General features: G+C 35.4%; 1 protein-coding gene across 9 annotated transcripts in view; it reads right to left on the bottom strand.

The window, feature by feature from the left end:
* The window catches only part of Adamts6 (ADAM metallopeptidase with thrombospondin type 1 motif 6), a 235,161-nt gene that overhangs the window by 152,631 nt on the left and 63,231 nt on the right, over window positions 1–19,299 (bottom strand). For all 9 annotated transcript variants that reach the window (XR_004115935.1, XR_004115934.1, XM_031360639.1 and 6 more), the window contains 2 exons: window positions 5,302–5,345; window positions 1,445–1,550 (listed from right to left, as the gene is read on the bottom strand). Coding sequence is in view for 7 of the 9 variants with exons in the window: in XM_031360639.1 (XP_031216499.1) it covers window positions 1,445–1,550; window positions 5,302–5,345 (150 nt within the window). In the remaining 2 variants the exon portion in view is untranslated. The remainder of the gene's footprint in view (window positions 1–1,444; window positions 1,551–5,301; window positions 5,346–19,299) is intronic.

Raw genomic sequence — 19,299 nt, 5'->3', positions numbered from 1 at the left:
GAAGGGAAGAAGGAAGAAAGGGAGGGAGGGAGGGAAGGAGGGAGGGAAGGAGGGAGGGAGGAGAGGAGGGAGGAAAGGAGGGAGGGAGAAGGAAAGGAGGAAAGGAGGAAAGGAGGAAGGGAGGAAGGGAGGGAGGGAGGAGAAAGGAAGGGAGAAAGGAAAAGAGGGTGGGGGAGATGGAGGGAAGGAGGTCAGGAAGGAAGGAAGGAAGGAAGGAAGGGAAAAGGACCCTGAACTCTGGATTTTTCTCAGGAATTATCTCTGAAGCATAAATATTAATTTTTATTTGTACCTTTTTTTTTATCCATTTCACCATTTTAAAAAAAGATCATTAACTACAATAAGGCAAGTGTTATAGATCCCCACAGACTGTTGCCTCAATTAAAGCTACTTATCTTTCAAATTTTAAAGTAGTAGATATACTAGCCATTTGCTTAAAGTTAATAACTTTTGCTTAGAAGTAAGTAGGATTTGGCTCAAGAGGTAACTCTATCAGTAAGAAGAGGGTTTTTTTTTGTTTAGTTTTACCTGTATGAGAGCATTAGTTCAAATTACATAACACTCACTAAGAACAAGTCATCTTCCAGTTGTAAGAACACAAATATGAAAAATATTATCAAATCTCTCTTTCCACATCCACAGACTTTTACATTTACCTTTGTCTGTTCTTTGAAATAAGGGGTTTTATTGCCAATTGGGGGTTGGGAGAAAGTATCATTTTAAACATTGGCATTGATTTATTTCAAATAAATATTAAAAACTTAAGGTCCTCCTAAGAACCAAGGATGAGTTCTTACATATAAAGTTTTCTGAATGGCATGTGAGTGCACCTGATAGTACTAGTTATCTACAGAGCCATCACACCATGCTTCCAGCTTCATAAAGGGTGAAAACAAATGTGCATTTGAAGGAAGTAGTGTCAATGAATTTAAACAAATATTTAGAGCCAGAAATAGTGGCTCATTCTGGTCACTCCAACATGCAGAAGACTGAGGCATGAGGATTACTGTGCATTCCAGCCCAGCCTGTGTAGATCAAGGAAAGCCTGGACTATAGAACAAGGGTCTGTCTCAAAACAAACAAACAAAAAAACAGAACAAGAAAACAAAACCCCAAACAAATGACCATAAGACATAAATTATCCCTTGATGAAAAGAGAGATTACTTGCATAATTGGACTTTATAAGAACTACATGTAGAGAAGACATCTAAAGCTCAGTTTTAAATGCCCATGACAATACTTAAGTGTGGTATGTTTGGCTATTTAGCAAGTCTCTACTTCTTATGATGATTTATCCCAATACTCAAAATGATAACATTCTCTCTTGAAAGATATCAAAAAGACCGTAAAAAAGAATTGAGTGCAGGCTTTCCACACAGTAGTTACAAGTGGCTTAAAGAGGTGAGTTGTCCAGTTTGTTTTGGTTTCCTTAAATGCACTCACTTGTGGCCGATCTCGTGTGCGATGGTGAAAGCTGAGCCCAGGCCAATGTCTTCGTTAATGCTGCAGCTCCTTTCAGGCTCACACATCCCAGCCACAGAGGCTAAGCCTGAAGAAACAGAAAGACAGCAAGGGTCAAGCCAAGGTGCCTCAGCCTTTTAAGGTCCATGCTTCTAAAGGCCTGGATTCTTTTTAATAACCTCCACACACAGAAGGAGCAGTTGGCAAAAGGTTAACTTTCTAGTCATTTGCAAACTCACTGAGGGAAATTTCACTTTCCCGGCTAGACATTAATATTTTTTGAACTGCAGTCAGTGCTGGAAAATGTCTAGACTAGGGGTTAGATTTATAAATTTTACTTCTGGTAACTTGGGACCACCTAGTAAATTGAGCCAGAAAAGGGAATTCAAGAAAGCATTTCTATTTTAATATTCTTCAGGCTGTAGAAAGCAAAATATATCCACATTATTTTTCTAAAGAGATCTGTTTAAGTTTAGTGGGTTCATAAAAATATACAAGCAACATTTTAGTTAACAAAAAGAGGGAATCCCAAATGGTTTTATAAATGACATTTTTATAAAAACAAAATGGATGGTTCAAAACAGGGGAAAAAAACTATGAAAGATGGGAGACCTTTGTACTTTTTTAATCCCTGAACATCAGTCCTGATGGCAGCAGTTTACATTGTTGTCCTGTTTTTTTTATGGAGGGAAGTCACTCGTACATTCCACGTTGTTTTCTTCCCACCCAGCCCCCTTCAGTGCTTTAGAGTTCTTACTAATAAAGCAAAACCATGGTGTTAATTGGCTGGTGTTAAGTAATGTTATGTTACTTGAGGTATTTCCCCTTGGAAGCTTTAGTATTTACTTCCAAATGAATACCATTCTCTGTGGATTATGCTCTGTGGATTAGTACAGAATGTTAAGTCAGCACTTAGAAAAAAGAATTTTATAAGAAATGAAAAATGACATATGTTATAAGAAAGCAGATCCCAAATACTAAATGCAGAGAACAGTCATTTAGAGAGAGGAGGGCATTTTGTGTAGTCTGCCATCCTGCCTCTCCAATGTCAGGAACTGCCTTCCCTCAGCCCCTCAGCTCAGTGCACTGGATATTCACTGAGTGCAACAAGAGGTGTTCTGTGGGAGGTACGGTTCCCCAGAAGCACTGAGAACTGTTTGCACTATTCAGTCCATATTTTCTACATAGGGAGTTCTAGAAATTGTGTTGCTCATTCTTTCTGATATATTAAAATAATGAACACTATAACAAAGTAAAGGTGATTGATGGGTACGCCTACTGATTTATAAGGATGAGCAGAAGGTAGGAAGGGGGTGGCTCCTGCCTCAGAATTAGTATAAGCACCCCTGACACAACTGAGCTGAACTTCCATTCCACTAAATGGTACTGGGACCTGAAAAGAAGACAATAAAAAGAAGAACCACTTGGGGCAAAAATAATTCATTCTTTGGATAATGAAAAATATGTTATAAATGTTATATTAAATTTCCACTAAAAAACACACATGTGCATGTACACAGGCATGCTCCATGCAGATAAAAACAGGATTTGGCTCTTAAGCTTTTGAGTTCAGTATGGAAGAGCATTTGGAAAGAACAAAATAACAGTGAGCATCGTTTCTGTTCTGAGTCATGTTTAAAAGCTCACTACTTATAATTATTGACAAACTAACATCTCTTATACTTCTACAGACTACCCTTTTGTTTTCCAAACGATGGTGGTGCTGGAGTGCATTGTTTTTTGTTTTGTTTTTCCCTTTATTGGGTATGGGATGGCTTTTCTTTCAGTGTGAGCTCTATGATTTTATTTTAGTGATAAGCACATGTTTACTCGATATCCGACATAAAATTGTTAACTCTGCTAAAGAACAACTTTAGAAAAGATGTATTTGGAGGGAAAAGGTAAATCTTACTAATATAAGAATAAACACTAATACATGCTTATTAACTCTCCCCATTTCCTAGTTTCTGAACAATAGCTGTTTTAAAAATTCCTAAGTGTGCTAGTGTTAATCAGGGGTTCACTACTGTTTGGGTCATTTGGATTTCCTTAGTTTGACGATCAGTTTGCAACCTTAACCCTAATTGCCATCATAATACAACTGGCCATCAGAGTTATTAATCAAGAGATTATAAAAAAATCATCATAAACATCAATACAAAATAAATTATTTATTTAAATAAATAAATTGTAAGTAAATAAATTACCTAAAATAGGTAATAAATTACTTTAATTAAAATTAAATTTGTAACATAGTAATTAATTGATTGATTCTGTACTGACATTTTCTACATAGCAGTCAATACAAGTATCTATATATATATATCATTCTGTTTTCAAAAATTATAATTTTAATTTACAAAAAAGTAATTGAGCTTCAAAGCACATTCAGATGCATCTTGCAATAATTTATTGACTATAGAAATTAATTACTAAAGTTACAATATGTATATTACTTTGAAAAATAATTTAGACAGTAAGCTACATCAGATCCTTAGTAATGACACTGGAAGCACTAGTATGCCTATTTCATAAATAAAAAAACCTGAGAAACAAGGAGGTTTAAAAGATTATAAAAAAGCAATAAGTACACTGAAACTATCAAAGTTAGTCTCAACTTCAGATTTTCCCAATTGGCCTTAAAACACTCAAAATCCTAATATGTGTTGGCTCAGCAAAGAACGCGCTCTATGATAGGTATTAACTAGCAAACTTTACATGCTTAATACTAGGTATTGGCTAATTGCGATTTCTCCTATAGTTATAAATCTCAAGGAAAACAGGAAATAAGAGATATGAAAAATAAACAAGAAAAAAATCCAGTCTTGGAAGGGATGTATCACTCAAACATCAGGAAGCTGGGAACACTGTCTCTCCTAAGTCAACTTTAATTGGATATTCCCTAAAGTTTAAGATGTTAACAGGAGTTGACTTCAAAATTATTCATATACAGATAAGAAAACTGAGATTTGACCTAGAGAAGTCAAAAAATTCACTTTGTCTTGTGTAGCAATTGAGTCTGTAGAAAGTCTTTGTGACACTAAAAACTTCCTGATTATCTGGTCTACTGGAAAGTGGCCATATCAATTCATTTATATTTGTATTTAACTTTCAACCAATACCAACTATGGCTTCTTAACAAAATATCCTTTTTGTGGAAATTCAAGATAATTGCTGAATTTTTTTTTAAAGCAAAAGATATTTAGGGAGTATAAGAAAGAAAGCTCTCCCTCCTTTCTCCACCTCTTGCAATACTGTTTGATTAAATTCTTCATTGACTATACTAACATTTTTAATAATATCTGTATTCATAGAAGATAAACTTTCCACAAAACAATTGTACTAGAAGAAGTATTACTCTTTACACCTTCTCTCTAAGTATCTCAAGGTGACTATTTTCTTTTCTTTTAATTCATTGTCTTATTTTAAGCAACTTTCCCTTGATCTCAAACACTTCATTTTTGTTGTTGTCTTAAACAAGAAATTAGACAGACAGAAAATATGAAAATGAGTGATAATTTTGATTTATAATTACTACTGATATTTAAATCATCTTCTAATTGTTTTCACTCATACCATTTGCCAGAGAACATAAAGCCAACAAAATAATTAAACTTATTCATTATTATGGGGAGAATAATTTGTTTCTAGCAAATTATATATGCAAGAAAGTTCATGTTGTACAATTTTAGTGGTAATGCCCCATATATCAGAAAGAAAAATAACCAAATTAATGATAATCAAGAGTAACATCATTACCTTAAAAAGACAATCTAAACTATCCTTTTATCAACAAACAAATGAAAAAACTCTCAAAACAAAAACAAAAACAAACTTACCCAGTGTTCCACAGGGCTTATTTTTATAAGTGCAGATATCATATCTAGAGAGAAGAAAAAGAGATAAATTTGTAGAACATTTGTATGTTAGTTGCATTTTTTTCTGGAACTCTGCTTATTCAGATTAAAACTGGTACAATTCTGGGCAGCTAGGTGGAGTGTCGCACGGCCAGCACTCTGGGGGAAAGGCAGACTGCAAGCTCTCAGCTCTGCCTGCAAGTCAACACCTTGCAGGTGTCCACCTACCCGTAAGAAAGAAAGAAGACACTTCTAACAAACCCTCTATCACCTTGTTCCCAATAGTGTGTCTACAGATTGTAACTGCTTCTATTCAATGAGTAACTCTTATTATTAATAATAATCTCTTTAATGCTGCAGGAGTATTTTCTTGTTACAGCTACAGCCATTATGTCTCTGAGAATTACCTGAAGTTCTTTCAACTCTAGCATAGGCACTTGTCTTAAACAAAACAAAAAGATAGTGTAATAAATATAGCAGTGGGAATTAAATCAGTGTTACATATTTTTCCTACTTGTACACTAGAATTTAGGATGGTGAAAATACAAAAATTTTAAGTGATTTATCAAATAAATTAATCACTGAATTGAATGTTTTTTTAATGTTAGACTATTACTAGAGTGCATCATAACTCAGTATAAAAGATATTAAAGCAATTTACTTATTTAAAGTATATTATATTTGGGATATTAAGTCAATATTCATAAGTTTATTTTATTTTATTATTATCCCTTAGAATCTTGTCTGTAATCAAATGAGAGGCAGAAAGGGAATGGATCTGAATGGAAGATGTGGGGAGTAGAAGGAGTAGAAGGAAAGGAACCTGGGTATATTATGTGAGGAAAAAATCCTACTTTCAATAAAAGGGAGAAAAAAGTACCACAAAGGATATTCTGAGTGTCATGATCAATTTACCTTGTGATTACCATGTTACATATTATTTTCTAGAGACACAATTCATCCTATAAATATCCAAGTTAATTTAAATAAAGTCATTTCAAGGGTGAAATATATTTTGGAACTAAACGGAATGTCTCATTCATACATTTACCAAAACTTGTCTGCCTATGGAGTACGCTTGTACTGAAATCCAAGTTTTCCTTCATCTTTTTTTCTTTCACAATTACTCTATTTCTACATTAAAATAAAAAAGTATACTTCAATCAATTATCTTAAGCCTTGTTATAGTACAATGACTATAGAACTCTCCAGAAGACAAAACGAAGCAATTCAAGGAAGAATTGATGATAGAAATACATTAAGAACTAAGTAAGAGGCTAGTGAGATGGCTTAGCAGGTAAGAGCACCGACTGCTCTTCCAAAGGTCCTGAGTTCAAATCCCAGCAACCACATGGTGGCTCACAACCACCTGTAATAAGATCTGACGCCCTCTTCTAGTGCATCTGAAGACAGCTTCAGTGTACTGGTTTATAGTAAAATAAATCTTTTAAAAAAAAGAAGAACTAAGTAAGGAAAATTGGCAGGGGTTGGGGGGAATCTTGATTTCATCCTGGAAAGACTCTATACCTTTCTGGGTGTCTTCCTGTTACAAGTTAATTTATATATCTTACAATTGGAATGCACACATGGACTATTTCATAGAGCATATTAACATGTTAAAATAAAGTCAAATTTGTTACTGACAGACAAGTTGTACCATAAGAACAGAGTCGGCAATGATGACTGGTTTAAACAATTAGATTATATAGTAAACATTTTTTTATAATTGAATGAGTAGAGTTATATATAATATTAAATTAATTTAGGAGGTCAGTTAAAATTTAAATGATGTATACATTTTAAATTTCATACTTATCAATGTTATACATTGCTTATAAACTTTAATGGATACTGTCAAAATTTTCAAGCTTCAGATTTGCCTCATTCAATTTCTAACACTAGGAAAACACACAGGCAGGCGCTGACATACATGTACATGCACACACAAATGTAAGTTAGGGGTTATCTTGCTTCAGTAGGACCTGGAAAAATAACAGACCAAGGAAAGCAAGTGGACTTCCCTTCACTCTCAGGATCCTTTGTAGGAGTCGATGTAAATCCTAACTTACATGACGGAGCAGGAGCCCTAAAATAAGGGTTAAATCAAAGTCTCGAGGTAAGCCAAGAAGTACAGTGAAATCCAAAACAGGAGTACAACAGTTAAAGTGCTATTTACACACAAACATACACACGCACAAATAGGTGCATCTGCATGCACACATGCAAATATATAAAAACATATCACACACACATACAAGAAACTTTGTTCTAAATTCTGAATTTGGATAGAAAAATAAGATCTTATCATTGCGTAACTTCTTTTGTTTTCTTTTTCCAAAAGAACAACAATGTTTTAAGGACATGTCTAATTTGCTTATTGCTGCTATGATGAAACACTAACCAAAAGAGACTTGGGGAATAAAAATGGCTTACACTTAAATGACACAATACATTATTGAGGGGTGTCATACAAGAACTGAAGCTAAGACCATGAAAGTAAGCCATTTATTGGCTTATTCTCCATGGCTTGCTCTCCACCTTGCTTTCTGATACAACCCAAGACCACCTACCCAGGAGTGTTACTAACCACAGTGAACTGGACCCTCAACATCAGTAACTGATCAAGAAAATGCCGTACAGACATGACCACACAGAAGCTGACACAAGTCCTCACTTAAGGATTCCTCTTCCCAGGTGACTGTAGTTTGTGTCAAGAAGACAAAAACTAACCACCACAGGGCAGATGATGAAGAATTAAGAAATAGGTTAGGAATGTGGTTCCATAGGTAAAAGGCTTTCCTTGCAAGCACAAGGACCTGAATTTCCATAATCAACTAAGTAAGCACTGGAGAGGTGAGAACAAAGGCATTCCTGGGCCTTGCTGGTGAGCTTCAGGCCAGTGAAGGATACTGCCTCAAGAATCAAATGGAAAATGCCAAAGTCTGTTCTCTGGCTTCAACATGAAAAACATCAGCACACACATATGCCTGAGCACACAGGCAAACACATATATGAACAGACACACAAAGAATTAACAAACATGATCATTAGGCAATTGACAAGTGCCAGATAGTTTTATGTCAACTTGACACAAGCTGAAGTCATCTGAGAGAAGGGAAATTCATTTAACAAAATGTTGCCATAACACCCAGCTGTAGGCAAGCCTGTAGTGCATTTTCTTAATTAGTTATTGATGGGGAAGTGCCCTGTGTATTGTGAGTGGTGTGCCATCATTGGGCTGGTAATCCTGGGTTCTACAGCAAGCAGGCTGAACAAGCAATGCAGAGCAAACCAGTAAGCGCATTCTCCATGGCCTTTGCACCAGCTCCTGACTCCAAGTTCTGTCCTCTTTAAGTTCCTGTTCTGACTTCCTCCAATAATGAACAATGATGTAGAAGTGTCAGTCAAATAAACCCTTTTCTCTCCAACTTGCTTTTTAGTCCTGGTGTTTGATCACAGTCATACAAACACTAACTCAGACACCACACAAAGCCTAGTGTTTGTAGGAAATAAAGGTTCTAGTTTGGGGTAAATAATGCGTTTGGCTAAGGATGCATTTCTTGCCATTCTTCCACCTTAATTCATAATGTGGTTGGACTAATTAAGTAAAAAAAAATTTTTTTAAATGTTGAATATCTCTGGCTACAACATTTATATCTTTCTGCTGTGAATGTTATTGACTATTAATTTTTAAAATCAATTTTGTCAGCACATGAGTATCAGAAGAAACTGACGAAAACATCTTCCTTTGAGGACTGTAAGATACAGTACTGCCTTACAATGATAAAAGGCCTATATTGTAAAATCCTGATGTTTATACTCATTTCTGGGTTACTCTCAATCTCTGTCAAAGAAGTTACCTTTTAGAGTGGATAGTAGTCAATGAAGAGATGTATACCTGGTCAAAGTGCTTAGAAAAAGAGAATGAGGACTAATCCCTAAATGGGACACCTCCACTACCACCAAGCATGAGCAGCTGCATTCACCAGTACAAGTTCTACACAGTATGTAGTCAGACAAAAATTTGGCATAGATAGTATAGATGCCCTCAGGGTTCCATCCTGTACTGAAGGGCTATTAACAGTTGATAGCTACTGAGAGTGGAAGAATCAATGTGTTAAGGATATGCACAGAATAGGTATCAAAGGAAAAAGAGAGAGAGAAAGCTAGGAGGAGCCTATATGAAAATATGGGATTATCAGCAGGGGGAGTATAGATAAATGTAATATTTCATTGTGTATGTATGTATGGAATTCTCAGAAATAAAGACAATTTATAACAACAACAACAACAACAGAACACCTGCAAGGGGATGAAGGAAAGCAGGGGACACCTACTTTGTTCTTGAAGACTTTGTACAAAATTAAATTCTCTTTTTATCTTTATACCAAGTCATTCACCTCCAGCCAGTATGTCCTATGTATGATGATGTCCTTTGGTTCTATTAGATATGGTGGTGACATTGATAACAATTGTTGAAAGCCAAAGAAATATGCAGAATCAATACCACTTCCCCCTGCCCCTAGCCCTCTAGCAAGTTGTAAAAGATTTTCAAGTCTTGTACTAAAGGAGCTCATAAGACTCTCACATGAGACACATGCCTGAATCCCAGGAGAAATTTCTTATCTCTGAAAACAAAGGACCACAGAGAAGAAATGAATGACCTCTCTAAACTTTGTTTTTCAACTTTTATAAGAAATCAATCCCCCTTTTCAATATTACACTGATCCAAAACTGTTTCATTTTCCAGAAACCTACATAAATTATACAAGTACATTCCTCCCTCCTGGCCTCCTTCCCTCCTACTCTCTCCCTTCCCTCACCCGAGTGTGTGTGTGTGTGTGTGTGTGTGTGTGTGTGTGTGTGTTCTCCAGTGAACCTACAGGGTCCAGGAATCAAGTCTTCCTCAATCCACCTGAATTTTTGAAGCAAGTACCTTAGTGACCCAGTAGCTCTTCAGTTCAGCTGGGCTGGCTTATGAGCCAGTGTGCTCTAGGGATCTGCTGACAAGATGCCTGTAGCACAGGGTTTAAAATTAATAACTTTAAAGACCTCTAAGACTACTGCATTATTTCATATATATACAAGCCTTTTTTGAAGTTTTAAATTCCAAATAATTTAATAACAATTCTAAATCTCAATACCAATTTCCACTCCCTAAAAGCCATTAATAGAAATAAGATTATTTTTAAGTTGTCAACAGATTATCAATTGAGTATATTTAATGTACTTTATAAGCACATAGTTGGGTAAATTGGATTCATGGAACGATTTACTAAAAGATAATTTTATGGTACTAAATCTAACTTTAAATCATTTTTTTCAACAAAGATTTACGAAGAGCTTACCATGTAGTAGAGGATGGGAAAACATGAACAAAACTAATATAACTTATCTTAAGATGCTAGAAAAAGTTATATTATAAAGAGCTGAATTAGATATAGTTGTCATTCTGTCACAGCAATGGAGTATAGTTTATTGGAGTGAGCTTTGACCATTTAGAAGTAGCTTTGTATCTTCTTTCTTTTTTTGTATGGCAGAATAAATATTCCTGGGCATATGTGTCCTTTACACTACATCATTAGTTGCCTCCTGCTGAGATGAAGCAAACATCTCATCATTAAGTCTCTCTTATACATAAGCTCTGCTTTTAAAGACTTAGTTATACATATGGGATAGGGAACATGTGCACTTGTGTTCAGGAGTCTAGGGACACCAGAGGCATAAGATTTCCTGGTGCTGGAGTTAGAAAGAGTTGTGAGCTACCTAATATGGGTGCTGGAAACTAAACACTGGTCCTCTGCAAAAGTAGAATGGACTGTTAACAGTGTATCCTTATCTCCCCATTACCACCTGCAGCTTACTAACACAGCTGTGCACATGCCACTCTCATACTTCAAAAAAATCAAACTGTCTCCAAAAATGTAAACAATGTACTTTGGAATTCAAGACACACTCTTGTTTCACTTACCTTTCTAGATTTATTACTCTCCCAAACCTATGTCTATTTCTACAGAATGTATTCACTATACATTCACCACTACCTCAAAGACTTAGAATTTCTCTATATCTACAAAGAGTTCATTAAAAACTCTTCTCCCACTGCTTCTGTGAAATTCTAGATATCTATTCAGTACACTTCAAACACCTTATCCTTCACAAAGCAAGAAGAAACATACCCCTCATCTAACTACCACAGCAAGCATGAGCTTCTTGACTTTCTTATACTATTGGAACCATCAGCAGTATTTAAAGAATATAAAATAACAACCAGACAAAGATGAAATGTAGAACAGGAGGAGAAGTATGCTAAATTAAACAACAAAATCAACACAACGATTTTTTTGTGATATTGAAATGGAAACTATACTTATTTCTTTGTATGAAGGTGGAAATGAACATGTTAATTTCATAGTTTATACAAATACCTGCATGTCATTGTACATAGTAAAGGTATAAAGTTTTGTTTGCCAGTTATACCTTACTAAGGCTTTAGAAGAGCAAAAACAACTAATCAATTTGTTATAGTCATTGTGAAATACAAAGGCAAAATGGAATAAAGACACCACTATCAAATTTGTACCAAGTTTCCACTCTCTCTCTCTCCCTTCACACACAGACAGCTCCCCACCACAGACACTGCATGTAGTTCTTTAGTATTAAATCTCATGAGTACTCAGAAGAAAAGCTGAATAGTATTTCCTCAAAACAACTCTAAAGTTATCTACTTCTTGTAAACTGCCAAAAATACAGGCACGATGGTGCAAATTTCTTATAAAATTTTTCATACTTTTAAAAACTAATGCCCTTTCACTGTTAGTTTAAGAAAAATGTTATTTTTATGTTTTACTATGTGAGCTCTCCTGAGAACTTAATTGAATTTAGTGGATCCTCAATACTGAAGTAAAATAAACCTCTCTCCAGATTTTGCAGAACATTTCAATATGAATTCCACAGTGAAATTAGGGAGGGTAGCCCTTAATGCAAAAGCTTTAGGATGCAAAAAAAAAATAGTAAGATTAGAACACACAGCTTAAAATACTTTACACAAATGTAAAGTAGGTTTTGTTTGGATTCTAAATTTGTAGTAAATTTACAATCCATCCATCCATCTCCAAAATTCCTTTTGTAAAATATACAATTATGATGAATTTCACAGTATTCCCATTGAAATCAATAGTCACCAATACCATTCACCTTTAAAAAAGTTTTAAATATATCCATAAATTTGGTATTCAAAATTCAGCACCAATACTACTTCATAGAACAGGCACCTCAGTTTCAATTTAGAGCTCCCAAATTGTTTCCTTTTCTACACAACTGAAACTGACAACCCTGCCAGACTACACAGAACCACTCAGTGGTTTCTGTCTGATGTGGAAAAAAAGGCCATAGGGACTAGGAAGTACCACCAAATTCATGCCACAATAAAGATCTACAACGGATGCAATGTAAATTATTGTCTTACCCCAGGGCATCATTTGCAGCAACTCTTTATCTTTGTGTAAGAATTGTTTAATCAGTTAATTTTAACATTCATCTGGGAAGGGAAGGAAGACTGCTTGGACGCGGTAACTATAGCAACATTTTTGAAAGCACAATCTACATAACTATTAGTTTTATTGCACAGTAATCTTCAGGTTATCAAATGAGATCAAGTATGATTGACTGAACATGAAGTCAGTTTTCAGATTGCGATTATAGTTCTGGTGCTACCAATAGCTAATAAGCCCTCTTCCAATTCATCTCATTGTGCTTTAATTATCCTATCCTGTCTGTCTCAACTTCACAGCACTGTTATGAAGCCAGATAGAATACTATCAATGACCACAAAGCCCTTAAACTTTAATGTAATTTCCTTGTTGATGTTCTAACCAGAGAGAATTCATAAAATGACTAAAAACAAAACAAAACCAGGGGCTGAAGAGATGGCTCAGTGGTTATGAGCACATACTGTTCTTCCTGAGGACCTGAGTTCAACTACCAGCATTCACATCAGGTTGTTTACAACTGCCTGTAACCCCAACTCCAAAGGGGATCTCTTACCTCTGTGGGCATTTGCATTCATGTGCACATGCCTCTACACATACATATAAATAATAAAAACAAATCTTAAAAAAATTACCTGGGAGATACCCAAGACTGTTTTCTTTCACTCTTTCTTTCTTTCTTTCTCTCTCTCTTTTTTTTTCCCCGAGACGGAATTTCTCTGTGTAGCCCTGGCTGTCCTGGAACTCACTCTGTAAGCCAGGCTGGCCTTGAACTCAGAAATCTTCCTGCCTCTACATCCCAAGTGCTGGGAGTAAAGGCATGCGCCACCACTACCCAGCCCCAAGACTGTTTCTAAAAATCATTATAAAGTCAGAAAAGTAAACACTGTTTAAACTTATATTCTGGACATTTGTTATATTATTTCAACATTGAGAAGTAGATACAGAAATTGTTCCACATGTTCAAGATGAAAATTCCCATCATTTGGTAATTTCCATCATATGCATTTCTTTGCACTTCCTCACCAATTAGTGGTTCAGTAGACCACTGCCTTCAGTGAGGTGACTGATACAGCCGTTTAGTCTAGTCTGGAAACTAAACTAGACAGTTTCCAGACTAGTAGAGCAGTCACTCAAAAATGTAACTTAAAATCTCAAGTGAAGCTACCCTAATTCAACAAATATTTTTTGAAAAAAGAAAGTTGTAAACATTTTTTGTATTCTGGCATCAAAAGAACACAGAAATAATGCTTTTTACATTTTTAGTGGAGGCTGAAGAGATGGATTCATGGTTAAGAGTACTGGCTACTGCCAAGACTTGAAGTGCCAGGGTGGGGGGATATCCAGAGGGTTCTCTACCCACCCAGAGGAGAAGGGGAGGAGAGACGAGAGAAGGATTATGGGAGGGCATGACCGGGAAGGAGGCAGTTAGCTGGAAGAAATGTGAATAAATGAAAAAACAATATTAACCAGTCTCTCTGGAAGACCTTGGGCACAAGCTCCGCAGCCAGTCCCACAACACCCAGAAGAAGCTCCACTCCCAGGTGCTCTAACAAGCCCAGGATCAAAGGATCTCAGAATCACAGGATCACAGAGACAACTTGACTCTGAGGAGTTCTGACACAACCAGGATCACAGGAAGGACAGAATCCAGTCAGATTTAGGAAGGGCAGGGAGCACTAGAGATAAACAGATGGCCTGGGGGCAAGTATAAGAAAATAAACAACACAAACCAAGGTTACTTGGCATCATCAAAACCCAATTTTCCCACTATAGTAAGTCCTGGACACACCATTACATTGGAAAAGCAAGATTCAGATATAAAATCATTTCTCATGATGATGATACAGGACTTTAAGAAAGACATAAATAGCAACCTCAAAGAAATACAGGAGAACATAGGTAAACAGTTAGAAGCCCTTCAAGAGGAAACACAAAAATTCCTTAAAGAACTACAGGAAAACACAATCAAACAAGTGAAGGAAATGAGCAAAACCATCCAGAATCTAAAAATTGAAATAGAAACAATAAAGAAATCAGAGAGAAAACCCTGGAGATACAAAACCTAGGAAAGAAATCATGAGTCATAGATGCAAACATCACCAACAGAATGCAAGAGATAGAAGAGAGAACCTCAGGGGCAGAAGACACCATAGAAAACATTAACACAACAGTCAAAGAAAATGCAAAAAAGCAAAAAGCTCCTAACCCAAAACATCCAGGAAATCCAGGACGCAATGAGAAGACCAAACCTAAGGACAATATGTATAGAAGAGAGTAAAGACTCCCAATGTAATGAGCTAGTAAATATCTTCAACCAAATTATAGAAGAAAACTTCCCTAACCTAAAGAAGGAGATGTCCATGAACATACAAGAAGCCTACAGAACTCCAAATAGACTGGACCAGAAAAGAAATTCCTCCCATCACATAATAATCAAAACACCAAAAGCACTAAACAAAGAAAGAATTTTAAAAGTAGTAAGGGAAAAAGGTCAAGTAACATATAAAGGCAGGCTATCAGAATTACACCAGACTTCGTACCAGAGACTATGAAAGCTAGAAGATCCTGGGCATATGTCATACAGACCCTACAAGAACACAAATGCCAGCCCAGGCTACTATACCCAGCAAAACTCTCAATTATCATAGAGAGAAAAAACAAGATATTCCATGACAAAACAAAACTTTTTTATCTTTCCACAAATCCAGCCCTACAAAAGATAATAGATGGAAAACATCAACATAAGGAGAAAAACTACACCCTAGAAGAAGCAAGAAGGTAATCGTTCAACAAATCCAAACAAACTTAATTCCACCTCTTACTACAAAAACAACAGGAAGTGACAATTACTTTTTCTTAATATGTTAACATGAAAATTAATTACCAACATATCCTAATCGATTGAAATCCAATAATATGAGGAATAAGAAATTTGTTGATTGTCATCCAATGGTCTCTCTAATTTGATAATTGGAGAAATAGGTTCAATATTGTACAATCTATATACACTTTCAGTTTGTTTGTTTGTGACAGTGTCTTCCTGTGTACAACATAAGGGTCTTGAAATCTTGCTTCTCTTATCTCAGCCTCTCTATAAGTATTGTTTATGTCATGTTTTTACACTATACTATAGTTTTCAGAACAGCTTATATATTTCAAAAGTATTTATATACCCAAAAGAAACATAGATGATTAACTAGGGAGGTGGCTTGTAAGAGAACAACAAAGAGTGAAACTGAATGTTTTGCTTGACATTTGTAACTCTTGTATCAAGTTTGAAGAAGAGGACTTTATAAGTTACTCTTTCTCTGAGATGAATGCTTTTCCAAATTATCACAGCTAATGAACCAAATTTTTACCCTCACTTAATGTCTGTGCCACCCTCCAAGCAGAACCATTGTTCATTGAAACAGTTGGCGAATGACTTTATGGATAGACCATCTTAATATGTATACCATTTCTTAAATGAATATAACCTGTTCTCTGTGGGCTGAGAATGAAGTCACTCACTCAAGTCAAATAGCTTTGACCATAGCAGGAAGTCTGTATCCAAAAATCGTGCCTACAATTCATTTCTTGGTGTAGCAGAACTGTCAACTCTCAGCTTAGATACGATCGAGGTAGAATCCATTGTTGATGTGAGGGTCATTGAAATACAGCCTTATTACAATGAAATCCAATGTCTCAAAATTGTTCTTATTTTGGGCTTGTACCACAGTAAGAGTCAAGATTTTCAACTCTACTAAATACAAAACAAACAAACAAAAAGACTTTATATATTTACGTTCATTTAAGAAAATACTAGTAGTGATGTATTATTTTGAAATATACAGTTAATATGTTTAGAGTTATTTAAAATTTATATTGAGAAAATGTATTTTCACTATTGCTGTAGACGACCATCTACATAAGACTGCTAAATTGATTGTTGTTTTATATCAAACAACTTTTATAATAATTATTTTTGTTAAAATATTGTATAAATTTTAAGGACTATGACAAGAAAAGATATTGTAGGTACTGAAGGGGGTCTCTGGGAGGAGTTGGGGTACACAAGGAAAGCAAGAATGTGATTTAATTCTATTCACTTAAAATATGTTTTTAAATGTTAACAAATTCAGATAAATTGAAATCATGTAACTTTTCTCATCATAATGCAATAAAAGTTAAAAAAAAAAAAAAAAAGAACAAAATGAAGTAAGAAGAAAGGAGTATTAGCTGCACTTAAAGAGATCCTGAGTTCAATTCCCAGCATCCCAGAGAGGCTCACAACTGGCTGATCTATACTGGGACCTGACGCCTTCTTCAGGGTACAGACATAAATGCAGACTAAAAACCCAGACGCAGAAAATACATTAACATAGTTTTAAAGTGTTAGAATTAATTATTTTATTTTATGTGTATGAGTGTTTCCCATGGGTGTCAGAATAAATATAGGCCCTCCTGAAACTGCAGTGATGAATGGCTGTGAGCTGTGTGGGTGCATGTAACTGAACCTGGCTCCTTTGCAAGAACAATACATGTTCCCAACTGCCGAGCCAACTCTAAAACCTCATGAAGGAATGTATTTTAAAAGTGTATCTATAATCCTGCCGGGCGGTGGTGGTGCACGTCTTTAATCCCAGCACTTGGAAGGCAGAGGCAGGTGGATTTCTGAGTTTGAGGCCAGTCTGGTCTACAGAGTGAGTTCCAGGACAGCCAGGGCTATACAGAGAAACCGTGTCTCGAAAAACCAAAAAAAAAAAAAAAAAAAGTTCATCTATTTTCCAAACAGCAATATTAAAACTACTAGCAATTTTCAAAATTACTATATAGTATATAAAATTCATGAAGTCATGCCCAAAACACTAACAGAAGCCTAGCATCATTATTTATTCATTATTTACTAAACAATCGCCATTTGTTTTCTGTTTATTAGTGGCTACAGTCTAGTTCTGTGAATACATAGTAACCCATAAGAGAAATGTAATTCTCCTATAAATAACTTCCTCTACATTTGGGGGGAAATTATTAGAAAATGTCATAAAATATTTCTGATATAATTTCAAAATAGATTGCTTTGAATGGTGGCTATTATTATGTTTGTACTTTAGAATCAACATATTAAGACATGAGATAGTTTACTCCATAAAGAAGATTGTAACAATAAGCATCTTCTCCTGCGCTGAGAACACTAAGACACACCTCCGTCATGTGCAGCTGCAGGGAACGCCAGTTTGGACAAGTTTTTAAGTTAGCATTAGAAAAGTAAAAAATATTTAGCATTACTGTGTAGATTTTAGAAATACGACTTTCCCCCAAAATAGTATTTTCTTAAATGATATATAAAGTTTATTAGTTCATAATTAATCAATTAGTGGAGATTGATTTCAACCCAATGTTGTTTTTCTATTCGTCAGTTAGTATGTCAATATCTTTAAAATACTTTTAAGCTTATTTTACTCCTTTATTTTAACTTTTTTCATCAACCTTAATTATGAACAACATTCTACTAAATACAAATAATTTTGGAACCATAGGTTAGTGGCCTTCCATGTTTTGTAATATATTTAATTAATTAAAGATTAGAAATAATCTCCAAAAAAAAAAGGTTATTTGTCAAGCAACACAATATTCAAGGTAAGAAAATTATCTCTGAGATTTTAAATTGCAAAAAAAAATAATTCATCAACTATTTTAAAAGATATTCTTTTTTTGGAACTCACTCCGTAGACCAGGCTGGCCTGGAACTCAGAAATCTGCCTGCCTCTGTCTCCCAAGTGCTGGGATTAAAGGCGTGTGCCACCACTCCCCCACTTAAGAGATATTCTGTATCAATACAAATGGTTACACCATGAAAAGCTGAACTTCTGAATTATTTTAAGATCTTTCTAAGATTTTTATTGCTAATCTAAGCTCCATGCTAAAATTCTGAGGGTCAAATAAAAGTTATTTTCAAAATTTATTTTAAATTTCACTTTAGAAAACTAAAGTTCAAAATTCACACAAGGATGGCAAGGACTCTGGTCTCCTCAACTCCTGACGCGTTTCCAAGCGTTGCTTATCCATCCTGAAAGAGATAGTTACTGTGTTTGAAAGTCGAATGAATAGTCTCAATATGACTTCAAGATATGGCTTTTTCAAAATGGGGGTGTGAAAGTCTTTTGGCTGATGTGGCAGTATTTTTTTTATGGGAAAAATCTATGATGACAGATCTCTGCCTTTTAAGATGAAAGATTTTGAGTGGGGAATAACTTACTGATCATCAGCAAAAATAAAAACCAGAGGATTTGTCAAAACTTCACTAAGTGATACTTTTTAAAAAAATTATTGATATATCGTGGGGCATTTAGCAGACCTCAGGAGGAAGGCAGTATGGATCTAATCCCTAAAGTTCTGAACCACAGTCTGGTACTATCATGATTAAGAAATGGTACCTTAGGCGGGATTCGCCATTTTCTCTCGGGTGAGTTTCTGAGACTGGAGCAGCCAGCCCGGAGGCGCCTTA

Source organism: Mastomys coucha, unplaced genomic scaffold (assembly GCF_008632895.1).
Source record: "Mastomys coucha isolate ucsf_1 unplaced genomic scaffold, UCSF_Mcou_1 pScaffold8, whole genome shotgun sequence".
Lineage (NCBI taxonomy): Eukaryota > Metazoa > Chordata > Mammalia > Rodentia > Muridae > Mastomys > Mastomys coucha.
Note: the sequence above shows the minus strand (reverse complement) of the source record. Positions and strands in the feature narration are given on the sequence as shown.